At 43.2% G+C, this 15,380-nt stretch overlaps 1 protein-coding gene across 4 annotated transcripts; it reads right to left on the bottom strand.

Annotated features, from left to right (window-relative positions):
* Positions 1–8,955: 8,955 nt before the first annotated feature.
* Positions 8,956–15,303, bottom strand: pycr3 (pyrroline-5-carboxylate reductase 3). Of its 4 annotated transcripts, none has more exons than XM_046300368.1 (7): positions 15,149–15,303; positions 12,743–12,851; positions 12,301–12,380; positions 11,948–12,127; positions 11,415–11,627; positions 9,526–9,618; positions 8,956–9,427 (listed from the first exon to the last, which is right to left on the bottom strand). In XM_046300368.1, the coding sequence occupies exons 2-7, from the start codon at positions 12,819–12,821 to the stop codon at positions 9,215–9,217; spliced, it is 858 nt and encodes a 285-aa protein (XP_046156324.1). In that variant the 5' UTR covers positions 12,822–12,851; positions 15,149–15,303; the 3' UTR covers positions 8,956–9,214. The 4 variants fall into 4 exon arrangements, with proteins under 4 accessions (XP_046156324.1, XP_046156326.1, XP_046156325.1 ...); XM_046300370.1 differs by having other exon boundaries at positions 12,301–12,365; XM_046300369.1 differs by lacking the exon at positions 15,149–15,303 and adding an exon at positions 14,859–15,116.
* Between the last annotated feature and the right edge of the window lie 77 nt (positions 15,304–15,380).

The following is a 15,380-nucleotide window of genomic DNA, read 5'->3' as shown; positions in this document are numbered from 1 at the left end:
CTTTAAAGCAGATTGTGTGAGAGATGGGGTGTATGAAGGCTCAGATGTGTATTATATTACACTCACTCCTGCTAGAGACTTCTGGATGTTTTCCCTGGCCAGGGCTATGTCCTGCAGGATGCTGTTGGCTCCCACCAGCTCCTATAGGTACAGGGACCAGGTCCAACACTGATGTACACACACACACACACACACACACACACACACACACACACACACACACACACACACACACACACACACACACACACACACACACACACACACACACACACACACACACACACACACACACACACACACACACACACGAGAGGTGGAGACGTGTGAGGAAGAGAATTCTCAAACACACACAAAAACAAACACACACAGAGAGAGAGAGAGAGAGAAACGACCTACTTGTGCTGGGTGTGAGGTGCCGTTCATGTGTTTGTAGAAATGTCTCTCTGCCTCATGGTAGCAAGGTTTATCAAACCAGATCTTCTCCTGAGCTAGGTAGTCTACTGCTGCACTCATGGTGCTACAGAAAGGAAGAGGAAGCAGATATGAGAAGAGAGAGGGACAGAAGAGGGAGGAGGAGAAAGGGATCTAATGTTTAGTAATTCAGTGAGTCCATTAGACTGTTTGTATCCCTCTGTTTTAACCATCTGTGTCCCACTACAGACGATCCTTAAAGTAAGATAAATTAGGGACACGACTTTCAATGGGTACTGCATATTTGTCCCCCCAGTTTTATCATTGGATTGTGATACAAAAAGCAGCATTGTTGTGCTTTAGGACCATGCGGATGCCTCAGAGCGGTCAGGTAGGCTGTTTGGTGGTTTCAGACGCTGGATTTAGGACTGTGCAGACACCACAGAGCATGCAAACAGAGGCAGCTGTTGTCTGTGTGTGCTGTGCTTTTTCTCTGGAGTGATAAAAGCAAGCAGAGCAGAAACATGTTACTATTTATTTGATTGATGTAGCTGGCAAAGTAAGTGCTGTTTGATTGAACAAAAAATATTTTTTCCCAGTGCTGAGCTAGTAGTGTAACTGACGTTAGCTAATGTTTCATTCCATCTTGACTTAAGATCTGTCTGGAGTGAATGAACTAATTTGCCAATTTTTTTTTTAGAGAAGGCTGTTGCGCAGCAACTCACTGCCTTCCTGAAGACAAACAATGTATACGAAATGCTTCAGTCTGGTTTTAGACCCCATCATAGCACTGAGACGGCACTTGTGAAGGTGGTAAATGACATTTTAATGGCATCGGACAGAGGCTCGGCATCTGTCCTCGTGCTCCTAGACCTTAGTGCTGCTTTTGATACCATCGATCACCACATTCTTTTGGAGAGATTGGAAACCCAAATTGGTCTACACGGACATGTTCTGGCCTGGTTTAGGTCTTATCTGTCGGACAGATATCAGTTTGTCTCTGTGAATGGTTTATTCTCTGACAAATCAACTGTAAATTTCGGTGTTCCTCAAGGTTCTGTTTTAGGACCACTATTGTTTTCACTATATATTTTACCTCTTGGGGATGTTATTCGAAAACATAATGTAAACTTTCACTGCTATGCGGATGACACACAGCTGTACATTTCAATGAAACATGGTGAAGCCCCAAAATTGCCCTCGCTAGAAGCATGTGTTTCAGACATAAGGAAGTGGATGGCTGCAAACTTTCTACTATTAAACTCGGACAAAACAGAGATGCTTGTTCTAGGTCCCAAGAAACAAAGAGATCTTCTGTTGAATCTGACAATTCATCTTAATGGTTGTACAGTCGTCTCAAATAAAACTGTGAAGGACCTCGGCGTTACTCTGGACCCTGATCTCTCTTTTGAAGAACATATCAAGACCATTTCGAGGACAGCTTTTTTCCATCTACGTAACATTGCAAAAATCAGAAACTTTCTGTCCAAAAATGATGCAGAAAAATTAATCCATGCTTTTGTCACTTCTAGGTTAGACTACTACCCGGATAAAGCACTGAATAAACTTCAGTTAGTGCTAAATACGGCTGCTAGAATCCTGACTAGAACCAAACAATTTGATCATATTACTCCAGTGCTAGCCTCTCTACACTGGCTTCCTGTCAAAGCAAGGGCTGATTTCAAGGTTTTACTGCTAACCTACAAAGCATTACATGGGCTTGCTCCTACCTACCTCTCTGATTTGGTCCTGCCGTACATACCTACACGTACGCTACGGTCACAAGACGCAGGCCTACTAATTGTCCCTAGAATTTCTAAGCAAACAGTTGGAGGCAGGGCTTTCTCCTATAGAGCTCCATTTTTATGGAACGGTCTGCCTACCCATGTCAGAGACGCAAACTCGGTCTCAACCTTTAAGTCTTTACTGAAGACTCATCTCTTCAGTGGGTCATATGATTGAGTGTAGTCTGGCCCAGGAGTGGGAAGGTGAACGGAAAGGCTCTGGAGCAACGAACCGCCCTTGCTGTCTCTGCCTGGCCGGTTCCCCTCTTTCCACTGGGATTCTCTGCCTCTAACCCTGTTACGGGGGCTGAGTCACTGGCTTGCTGGGGCTCTCTCATGCCGTCCCTGGGGGGGTGCGTCACCTGGGTGGGTTGATTCACTGTTGTGGTCAGCCTGTCTGGGTTGGCGCCCCCCCCTTGGGTTGTGCCGTGGCGGAGATCTTTGTGGGCTATACTCGGCCTTGTCTCAGGATGGTAAGTTGGTGGTTGAAGATATCCCTCTAGTGGTGTGGGGGCTGTGCTTTGGCAAATTGGGCAGGGTTATATCCTTCCTGTTTGGCCCTGTCCGGGGGTGTCCTCGGATGGGGCCACAGTGTCGCCTGACCCCTCCTGTCTCAGCCTCCAGTATTTATGCTGCAGTAGTTTATGTGTCGGGGGGCTAGGGTCAGTTTGTTATTTCTGGAGTACTTCTCCTGTCCTATTCGGTGTCCTGTGTGAATCCAAGTGTGCGTTCTCTAATTCTCTCCTTCTCTCTTTCTTTCTCTCTCTCGGAGGACCTGAGCCCTAGGACCATGCCCCAGGACTACCTGACATGATGACTCCTTGCTGTCCCCAGTCCACCTGGCCATGCTGCTGCTCCAGTTTCAACTGGCCTGGGCCCTAGGACCATGTCCCAGGACTACCTGACATGATGACTCCTTGCTGTCCCCAGTCCACCTGGCCATGCTGCTGCTCCAGTTTCAACTGTTCTGCCTTACTATTATTCAACCATGCTGGTCATTTATGAACATTTGAACATCTTGGCCACGTTCTGTTATAATCTCCACCCGGCACAGCCAGAAGAGGACTGGCCACCCCACATATGCTCTCTCTAATTCTCTCTTTCTTTCTCTCTCTCTGAGGACCTGAGCCCTAGGACCGTGCCCCAGGACTACCTGACATGATGGCTCCTTGCTGTCCCCAGTCCACCTGACAGTGCTGCTGCTCCAGTTTCAACTGTTCTGCCTTATTATTATTCGACCATGCTGGTCATTTATGAACATTTGAACATCTTGGTCATGTTCTGTTATAATCTCTACCCGGCACAGCCAGAAGAGGACTGGCCACCCCACATAGCCTGGTTCCTCTCTAGGTTTCTTCCTAGGTTTTGGCCTTTCTAGGGAGTTTTTCCTAGCCACCGTGCTTTTACACCTGCATTGTTTGCTGTTTGGGGTTTTAGGCTGGGTTTCTGTACAGCACTTTGAGATATCAGCTGATGTACGAAGGGCTATATAAATAAATTTGATTTGATTTGAACTAACGTAAGCTAGCTAGTAGCTACCACAGCCAGTGCAACTCAAGCCATCTGTCAGGTACAGTGGCTTGCGAAAGTATTCACCCCTCTGGCATTTTTCCTATTTTGCTTCCTTACAACCTGGAATTAAAATAGATTTTTTAGGGGTTTGTATCACTTGATTTACACAACATGCCTACCACTTTGAAGATGCAAAATATTTTTGGGGTGAAACAAGAAATAACAGCAGTGCATAACTACTCACCCCCCACCCAAAGTGAATACTTTGTAGAGACACCTTTTTGCAGCAATTACAGCTGCAAGTCTCTTGGGGTATGTCTATAAACTTGGCACATCTAGCCACTGGGATTTTCACTCATTCTTCAAGGCAAAGCTGCTCCAGTTCCTTCAAGTTGCTCCTTCAAGTTGGGTGGGTTCCGCTGGTGTACAGCAAGCAAAACATACCACAGATTCTCAGCTGGATTGAGGTCTGGGCTTTGACTAGGCCATTCCAAAACATGTAAATGTTTCCCCTTAAACCACTCAAGTGTTGCTTTAGCAGTATGCTTAGGGTCATTGTCCTGCTGGAAGGTGAACCTCCATTCCAGTCTCAAATCTCTGGAAGACAAACAAGCTTCCCTCAAGAATTTCCCTGTATTTAGCACCATCCATCATTCCTTCAATTCTGACCAGTTTCCCAGTCCCTGCCGATGAAAAACATCCCCACAGCATGATTCTGCCACCACCATGCTTCACTGTAGGGGTGGTGTTCTCAGCATCATATGTGTTGGGTTTGCGCCAGACACAGCATTTTCCTTGATGGCCAAAAAGCTAAATTTTTGTCTCATCTGACCAGAGTACCTTCTTCCATATGTTTGGGGAGTCCCCCCACATGCCTTTTGGCGAACACCAAATGTGTTTGCTTATTTTTTTATTTAAGCAATGGCTTTTTTCTGGCCACTCTTCCGTAAAGCCCAGCTCTGTATGGCTTAAATTGGTCCTATGATACTCCAATTTCCACTATGGAGCTTTGCAGCTCCTTAAAGGTTATCTTTGGTCTCTTTGTTGCCTCTCTGATGAATGCCTTCCTTGCCTGGTCCGTGAGTTTTGGTGGGCGGTCCTCTCTTGGCAGGTTTGTTGTGATGCCATATCCTTTCAATTTTTTAAAATAATAGATTTAATGGCGCTTCGTGGGATGTTCAAAGTTTGGGATATTTTTTTATAATCCAACCCTGATCTGTACTTCTTCACAACTTTGTCCCTGACCTGTTTGGTGTGGCAGATGAATCAAAACATAGATTGGCATATTATGTAAATAAAACATCTTATTTATGTGTGATACTTGTCATTAGAATGTATCTGTTTGGACTACAGTGTTGGCAGTTGCACTTTTTTCTCAGCTGGGGCTCAGTCACTTGGGGCCCAGAGAGGGGAGAGGTCAGGCTTGTCTTTTACATGTCGCTGGTGCTATGCAGAATATCAGAAAGGGAAGAGGACAGGATGGAACATTGTCTTCTTATGTGAATGTATCTGTTAAACCGTGTGAAGGGACGGCGTGATTAAGGGGGAACCAATTACTTGTCTCCACAATGTCTGTGCTCAAGTCACTCATCTTTGTATTCTTCTGTAGTCACTCTCACAATTCATTATAGATAGTAAATTGTTGAAAGTCAAAGGTCTATTGTAAAACTCATATTATTAGAGATGAAGTTTAAATATAACTGACTGGTGTGTGGTTTGTAACTCTACTCATTTGGTAATACAGGAAATTGCCACGACATTGGTGAACTCCTTGGTCTTCATGGTGCCGCTTGCTTGGTGGTGTTGCAGACACTGGGGCCTTTCAGAACAGGTGTATATATACACTGAGATCATGTGACACCAACTGTGTGCAATCTAACTAATTATGTGACTTCTGAAGGCAATTGGTTGCACCAGATCTTATTTAGGGGCTTTATAGCAAAGGGGGTGAATACACACGCAAGCACCCCTTTTCTGTTTTTAATTTGTTGAAACATGTTCTTTTTTTCCTTTCACTTCACCAATTTGGACTATTTTGTGTGTCCATTACATGAAATCCAAATAAAAATCCATTTAAATTACAGGTTGTAACGCAACAAAATAGGAAAAACGTCAAGGGGGTGAATACTTTTGCAAGGCACTGCAGAATCTAACAGCTGTTGTGTGTATGGAAATGTTTTGTAGCCTAAGTTGTGTCCTTTTTCAACAGAAGTAAATTAGTTTGGCTTGTTTTCACCTGTTGATGTACCAGTACAGCTCGTCAAAAGTTGGCTAACGTTAGATAATGTTTTTGCTCCAATCACAGTGTTAAGGGAATTTTAATCAATGATGACTAATTATGTATACATTTCAATCAGGACTGACTAATCAGAATACTATTATGTTACAATATATTTATGAATTTTCTTTTTAATCCTAGTACTGAATATAATGTGTGTAAATATAATCAAGAATTAGAACAATGACTGTCTGTTCCTTGGTAGAAATGAATGAACTATATCTTCAGACTGGCTAGAATGCTTATCTACACAGGAAGACCTTGGCTCAGTTATAAAATATATTAAATTGGTAGGGAGACGATGTGGGAAGACTTGAGATACTGCCTTTGTACCAGGGTGGGAGAAGAGACGGGACAGTTCGAAAACTAATGACGTAATTTTCAGTTTATAACCTGTGGTAAACTGTATCGTGTTCAGTACTCTCGTGAATAAAGGCTGCTGTTTGACTTTAGACTGGGCTCTGTCCATTTCTATAAAAGAAGGGTCATACAAATCCTTATGAATTGACAGTGTTTAATTTTAATTGGGTATTAAAACAGAGGAATTAAATTCCTGCAACAATTGGTCCTTCGAACCGGGATCTAAATATCCGTCCCTGCCATCTGAGGCCGTACGCCGAATAAATCGTGCACGAGCGGGTCTGGTCCCGTTATTTAAGACCTGGCCTCTGAATTGAGGGAAAGACTAGGCCGATGTACACCCCAGACCACAGGGACGGTGACTAGATCCAACGAACAATGCTTTTCCCAGTCAGCGGCAAGGTTAGTAGCCTATATTCTTGATTCTTGGGGGATTTGAGTTCTTTGATTGATGTTCTAAAATCTTTGGAATTCAAGAATATTGTACCTATCTGGTCCAAACTGATGGCTATGAACAGGTGCTGTGCATTCACACTTTGTTAATTCAGATGGTCCTTATAGATCCTGCACATAGTATGATATTGGAAATTACAATGTATTTGAGTGGTACTGTACATTAATGTACTAAAAGTACATTTCCATTCTTCTAAAGTGTGGCCTATCAAGTTAGATGTTACATACAATTCACCTTCCTTGGGTTTTCAGATTTTTAAAAATGTATTTACTTTGAAAACTATCCCAACATTTTTTTATTCCAGACAAAGATTAAACAAAAAAATCAGTGTGACGTGATTTTGAGCGGTCCCAGTCTCTGAAATCAAGTGACCCCTGCTGGCGGAAGAAATTACGTTTTATTAAACAGTTCCTTATTCTGTCATGTGCAAGCGCAGTGAGTGTTGAATGGGAGTATACCAATCCTGGAAAAACTGATTGAACAAATTAATAAAAGCTAAATTATGACTACACACTGTTCCAGACTTTAATAATATTATAATCCTAAAATATTTTCAGTAGGATATATGTGAATCAACCACGCAGCAACCCTTGTCCCCCACACACCTTCGGTGGACACTTATTCTATTCTCCCCTTCTGTTCTGGGCTCCTAACTGAACAAGCACACAAGGAACACCGGACCCGTTAACTATGGAAATACAGAATGATGAACGGACTGCCCTGTCTCCCCGTGGAGCTGCTGAGGCACGTGTGGCTGCAGAAGCCTCTTTACGACCGGGCAGAGACCGCCTTCTACCAGAACCTCTATGGCAACAACCGCTCTCATACCTGCAACAACCTGGATGGTGGGGCATCCACCTCACGTACCACCCATAACGCTCACTCAACCTCCAGGTGTATTGGAGACCAGCCACAGAGTCTTATGGAAGAGGAGGAAGTGTTGGAAGAAGCAGCCATGGTCTCACAGGGGAAGGTCGAAGTCTATCACTCTCTGCTCACCATTCAGGAGGAGGAGCCTGCTGACATCACAGATGAGGAAGGTGGGGCCATGTCAGTGGGAGGAGTCTGTTACTTCCTTCATCCAGACAGTGAGAGGGTGTGGGTAGACCGGGGACACTATGAGGATGCAGAGATACGTTTCTACGATTATTACCAGAATGTACCTGTGGAGTCAACAGTAACCAACAGGGAGGAGGGGGCTCTTGGGGAAGAAGATACTGCGGCGTCCGCAACGTCATCGCCAGCATCACCGGTCACATGCAACGGCCCTCTGAGGGACAAGTATGACCCATTCCAGGAGTCTTGACCTCCACAGACAAAACCATCTCCTAACTATTTGTTAGCTACATTTTTTACAATTATTAGTTTATTATCCAATAGGCCACGAACTTACCCACCCCCCTTTTGATACCTGGCTCTGCCCAGGTAACAACCTTATATACCCTAAATAATGACTTAGGTAGGATTAGTAAATGATCCTTATTTTCTTGACATTTATCTCATTCTCACATCCAATTCTCCCTTGGGCATCCATTCATCTCAATCCTGTATCAATTCTCTGTCAAGTGTCTTATCTAGTTTAAGAAGTATCTGTGCTATTTATATATGTTCTTAAATATATATATATTTACCGATTTAAACAGTAATTCCTTTCTCTCCTATCTCTCAAAATGCCACTAAGTGTCTCACTGTTTGACTATCTAAAATCATTGATTTGAGAAAAACGTCTATAAGTGGCAATCTCTAAAGTCCTTACATTTCCTTAATCAATCTATCTGAATCCTTACAATAATCCTAAATTATTACAGATGTCCTATATTCCTGTTAAATGTAATACTATTTAAAAAAAAACTCCTAATAGAAACAGAGCCAAAACAAATGCTAACCATATCAAAATCCTTCCTACACTTACAAGCTCTTTTCTTCAGAGATCCTCAGTATTCTATCTGACAATAACATGAATTTAATATATGCTGCATAGTGTGGAATACCTTATCTACAGTAATTTATCACCCCTATTTATTCTCAATGATAAATATAATTATTATCTGTTGTAATATCAAATCAATAGCCAATTCAAAAACTGCACAGCTAATATTGTAAAACAGAATCCTGAAAAACACATACTTCTCTTCATATAAAAAAACTGAAAATACCAATAAATTCACTTTAATAATTCAAATGAACATTGATAAATTATGAAGATAACTGGATTAGCGCTGATTTGAAGCATCTTGGTGTATTCTTCACAATCACTATGTGTCCTTGAACAACTCCTCCAGTCAGATTTGTAGTTAGATTAGGCTCCAACAGTAACAAAGTTAAAGACTGAAGTGGTTTCTGTGGGCATTGGGCAGAGAGCAAACAAAATATATACATTTCCTGAATCAGTTACTGTGGGCCAAAACGGCTTCACTTCCTATTTTCTGTGGCCGTAGGTACTGACTTCCTGCCCAGCTCCCTGGCCCTCTCAGTTGCAGTCTCCACAGCGGTCATGGTGGCGGCCCTCACACCCCCCTGCTCCATGGCATGAAGCCCGAAGATAGTGGTGCCTCCTGGTGTACACACCTCCGAACGCAGTTGGGCTGGATGCTTCCCTGAGTCCCTCAACAACTGGCCTGCCCCCTAGAACAGGGAAGAAAATTACACATTGAACAGAGATACAAAAGTACCTGTGATAATATAATACAAATGACGGCTGCTTTATGAAACCAGAAACTCACCAATACAGTCTGAGCAGCGATGCTATGGGCCAGAGCACTGGGCATGCCCATCTTCACCGCTCCCTCAGCCAGCGCCTCTGCAAACAGATACACCTACAGGGCCAAGGACTCTCTGTTATAACCAGAACAACGTTACCCCTTTCCGTTTTGTCTTCTCCATCCCATCCCATCCCTCTCCCACTCCCTCCCTCAATCTCTCCTATCTTCACCTCCATCCCTCTATCCAACTACTTCTCCGATAGAGTTCAGTGTGTCAAATCGGAGGGCCTGTTGTCTGGACCTCTGGCAGTCTCTATGGGGGTGCCACAGGGTTCAATTCTCGGGCCGACTCTTCTCTGTATACATCAATGACGTTGCTCTTGCTGCTGGTGATTCTCTGATCCACCTCTACGCAGACGACACCATTCTGTATACTTTTGACCCTTCTTTGGACACTGTGTTAACTAACCTCCAGACGAGCTTCAATGCCATACAACTCTCCTTACGTGGCCTCCAACTGCTCTTAAACACAAGTAAAACTAAATGCATGCTCTTCAACCGATTGCTGCCTGCACCTGCCCGCCCGTCCAGCAACACTACTCTGGACGGATCTGACTTAGAATATGTAGACAACTACAAATACCTAGGTGTCTGGCTAGACTGTAAATTCTCCTTCCAGACTCACATTAAGCATCTCCAATCCAAAATTAAATCTAGAATTGGCTTCCTATTTCGCAACAAAGCATCCTTCACTCAGGCTGCCAAACATACCCTCATAAAACTGACCATTCTACCTATCCTCGACTTCGGCAATGTAATAGCCTCCAATACTCTACTCAAAAAATTGGATGCAGTCTATCACAGTGCCATCCGTTTTGTCATATACTACCCACCACTGCGACCTATACGCTCTCGTTGGATGGCCCTTGCTTCATATTGTCACCAAACCCATTGGCTCCAGGTCATCTACAAGTCTTTCCTAGGTAAAGCCAAGTCTTATCTTAGTTCACTAGTCACCATAACAGCACCCACCCATAGCACGCGCTCCAGCAGGTATATCTCACTGGTCACCCCCAAAGCCAATTCCTCCTTTGGGCGCCTTTGCTTCCAGTTCTCTGCTGCCAATGACTGAAATGAACTGCAAAAATCACTGAAGCTGGAGACTCATATCTCCCTCACTAACTTTAAGCACCAGCTGTCAGAGCAGCTCACAGATCACTGCACCTGTACATGGCCCATCTGTAAATAGTCCATCCAACTACCTCATCCCCATACTGTTTTTATTTATTTTAAATGTTTTGTTGCACCCCAGTATCTCTACTTGCACATTCATCTTCTGCACATCTATCACTCCAGTGTTTCATTGGTATATTGTAATTACTTCGCCACCGTGGCCTATTTATTGCCTTACCTCCCTTATCTTACCTCATTTGCACACACCGTATATAGACTTTTTCTACTGTATGTTTGTTTATTCCATGTGTAACTCTGAGTTGTTGTATGTGTCAAACTGCTTTGCTTTATCTTGGCCAGGTCGCAGTTGTAAAACTAGCCTACCTGGTTAAATAAAGGTGAAATAAAATACATTTAAAAAATCCCTACCTTCCCTCCATCCTTCTCTTTCCTCCTTGATTCATTTTAGATTTACATTTCAGTAGACACTCTTATCCATAGCAACTTACAATGAGGGAAAATTCAATAGATTAGGCCCTTCAAACTCAACTCTGGACCTTGAAGCCAGTTCCAATGCATTTTTTCATTGTTGCCCTCCAGTCAGGGACTGACTTAGACCTAGGACACCAAGTGTGTGCAATTAATTATCAGGTAGAACAGAAAACCAGCAGGCTTTGGAACTTGTAGGGTAAGAGTTGAATATCCTTAGTTAGGCCATCACTCCTCCTCCCACTCACAAAGGCCACCCCGCTGCCACTGAGCCCAGTGTGGATGTCTATCCAGGCCTCGGGCCCCTCCTCCACCAGGCCACAGTGTTGAAGCAGCGAGCGGAGCAGATCCCCGTCCTCTTGCCGCGCCCACGTCCCCCGCGAGAACAATAGTGCCCCTTGCTGGACCAGACAGGGAAGGTTGGGCATCAGTCTCAAAACCACTGTGTGAAATGGCAGGAGCTGGAGGAGAGGGGGAGGGAGATGAGAGAAGGAGGGCGAGAGGGGGGAGGGAGATGAGAGAAAGAGGGCGAGAGGGACAGCGGTGTTCGGATGGATGGAGGAGGAAGAAGAAGAGAAGAAAGAGGGCATGTGACAAAGACCAAAACACAAAATGATACAATTATGGTCTTTTGCTTTATTGCTAAAAATGTTCTTGTCTTTTTCTTGTCTGCAAAGAAAATCGCCAGGAATGTCTATCAGATATCTGATCAACCAATAAAGCAACTCAAGTTACTCAGGTTACTAAGCAATAGTTTAAAAACCCTCTCATCTGGACTCACCCCCTGAAGCGTTGCCAAGGTTACACCTGCTGCCACGGAGACGATGATGTGTTTCCGGGTGACGTGGTCTGTGATCTCACTGAGAACGGTTGTGATGAGGTGTGGTTTGACCGCCACGAACACCAAGTCACAGCTACTGACCAGCTCTGCATTGGAATGGGTGACAGCCACACCCAACTCCTGAAATAAAATGAAAACAGAGGTGAATGGTAACTCTGCGCTCACACACACACACACACACACACACACTTGTCGAGCAATAGATTAATCAATGCAAATACAGTGATTGACATCAACTGACGGGGGTGGAGAGAAAATAAGTGTGTGTGGGAAAAAATAGGAGGACTATGTACCTGAAAGCGACCAAAGTTCCTTGCGGAGGGTGCGCTCACTTTAACATTGCTGGGAGGGACATCTCCTGCAATTAAACATCCTGCAAGTTTTTGGGGGCATGTAAAGAGTCAGACACACACCAGGGTTGGGGTCAATTCTAATTGAAGGCAGTCAATTCTAATTGAAGGCAGTTAATTCATTAAGTAAACTGAAATTCCAATTCAATATTTGAAAAAAGGGCAGCTACTTTCAATGACTTCACAATTAACTGAAAAGGAGAAGCTATTTATGTAAGAAGTTTTTACAGATTGGAATTTTATATTCAAATCACTTCCTGAATTGACCGACTTCAATTCTAATATACCCCAACCCTGACACACACACATCAGATTGCCTTGGCTATCCCGTAGGCCATGTTACCCTGATGAAGACACACACACTATATTCTCCCTGTTGACCTACCAGACTGCAGGACTCCCTTGGCTATCCCGTAGGCCATGTTGCCTGCCCCGATGAAGCCGATTCTCAGGTTAGAGTCCATCTAAGGAGGTGTCTCTGGGTCTGACTTGATCTGCATGGGGGGCAAAGATAAATCCCTTGTCATACCAATGAACCATAACAGGGGCATCAATGATTATAATGACATGATCGCTTGCGTCTCAAATGGCACACTATAAAGTGTACTACTTTAGATATGGGCTCATAGTGGGGCAGCAGGTAGCCTAGCGGTTAAAGTGTTGGGACAGTAAGGTTGCTTGTTTGAATGCCTGAGCCGGCAAAGTGGAAAAATCTGCCATTCTGTCCTTGAGCAAGGCAGTTAACCCCCACAACAAATGCTCCCTGGGTGCTGATGACGTCGAGTAAGGCAGTCCCCGCACCTCTCTGATTCAGAGGGGTTGGGTTAAATGCGGAAGACACATTTCAGTTAAATGCATTCAGTTGTGCAGCTGACTAGGTATCCCCCTTTCCCTTAGGGTTCGGGTCAAAAGTAGTGCACTGTATAGGGGATACAGTGCCAGGGCACAGACAACATAATCATGGGCTTGACATCTGGGCAATGGTAAGAAATCAAATTACTCCATTGCCTACAATGACATCCACAGTAGAATGATCATGCAACAACTAAGCAGCAGTTGCTTCTTCTTCGGAATCTTCTGTCTCTTCGTCATGCTCTGTAGGCTTAGGCCTATTCCGAATACGAACAGGGCCGCTGTTGGTGCCATGCGAGCGGCTCCATGTTTCAGATTCATCCATGATTGATTGCATAGTTGTTGCATATTGTGGGAAACATATTGTGGGTAAATTTCACTGTTTGCTGGTTGTTATTCCAGCTATAATATGATGTCTTGATAACTTTCCATCAGTGCCTTATCTGGTCAATTGATCTGTGATACCCGGCCTGTTTCATTCTCTTCTCTGCTACCTTGCACAACTTCAGGTTTCAAACCTTTCGACCGTCCAAGTGCTTCGCTATGTCCAGTTCCCTTAAAACTTTTAACATATATTCAGTCTCCTCAGTCCCAGAAGTATTTTTTAATGGCAGACATTTTTACAATTAGTTTTTTAGGCTGTGATATGTAGTGATAAAATTATAATATTGATCTGTCCGAATGGATCTCGATCGGATTATACACATTCCACCTATGCTTTGCTGGGGTCGTCACTAGTTACAAACGCCACAAAGTCATACATTTCCTATTTCGAAAATGTATCTTCTTAAAATCTGATTTTAAACCTATCCCTAATCTTAAACACACTGCTAACCTTATGCCTAACCCTAACCTTAAATTAAGACCACATTTTTATTTAAAAATAATAATAATATTAAAGATATAGGCTGTTGACTTTGTGGCTGTGGTAACTACTGGGAACACTTTACTGCCGGAACAATAACAAATAAACTTCCGGTTTCAGCCTTCATAATAAAAGCCCTCAAATAGGCCATAAACCATTATTTTATTAAACGTTTAAATAACACGTTAAGAAAACTGATTTGATAAATACCTATTGGTCAATATGTTACGATATTGGTATAATAAGAAAAATGTAACAAATGTTAACACAAAAAATATGTATATATTTTAAGACATCCCTCATTCAGACCTCTTGGTGTAAGAGCTAATCTCCTGACAAATGTATGGCGACATTAGAGATACATATTTCCCACAGATCACACAGACCCACAAAGAATGTGAAAACAACTCAAGCATTGATAAAATCCCATATCTGTTAGGCGAAATACCGCAGTGTGAAATCACAGCAGCAAGATTTGTGGCCACGAAAAAGGGCAACCAGAGAAGCACAAACCAATATTTATCTTCCCCTACTATTCGTACTACAACTATTTCCACATTGTAAAAACATGTACATAGGTGATAATACAACTATTGAAATGTCTAAAACATTTACGAGTGCAATATTTAAGCAATAAGGCACGAGGGTGTGTGGTATATGGCCAATAAATATACCATGGCTAAGGGCCGTTCTTAGGCAATACGCAATTCAGGGCTCGAACCACCCAGTTTATAATTACTGTTAAACTATAATAGTTTGTTGTTGAGGATTTGTGTCTTCTCACCTTTGTTTGTTTATTTCACTCGCGTTGGCAACATAAACACGTTTCCCATGCCAATAAAGCACCTTTGAATTCAATTGCTAACTAGGTGTAGGACTGACAGTACGAACACAAATCGTCGGGCTCACACACGTGTGCTTTTACAACTAGAACTAGAACCACAACAACATCAAGCTGCTAGCTACTACAGCTCAACAGTTTAACAAACTATGTAGCTAGCTAGCCTATGATTCAAATTAACGTCTCTTTATTTGAGATATATATGCATTATACAGTTGCCTAGTTATGGTTACCTTCAATCAAATCCAGGGATTTTGTAGAGGCTTTGAGCTCAACTGACTCACGAGTCCTCCTGTCTGAGCAAGTTGCTGCACATTATCTGATCTGTATATCATCTCAACGTCAGTCATATGTACCATAAAGGACACATATGATGGAAAGATCTACGAATCTGCCAAAACTCAACCTGTTCCTGGTTGTGTATCTCGCGAGATACAGAAAGACGCTGATCCGATTGGCTGTTTC

Source organism: Oncorhynchus gorbuscha, linkage group LG15 (genome assembly GCF_021184085.1).
Source record: "Oncorhynchus gorbuscha isolate QuinsamMale2020 ecotype Even-year linkage group LG15, OgorEven_v1.0, whole genome shotgun sequence".
NCBI lineage: Eukaryota > Metazoa > Chordata > Actinopteri > Salmoniformes > Salmonidae > Oncorhynchus > Oncorhynchus gorbuscha.
Note: the sequence above shows the minus strand (reverse complement) of the source record. Positions and strands in the feature narration are given on the sequence as shown.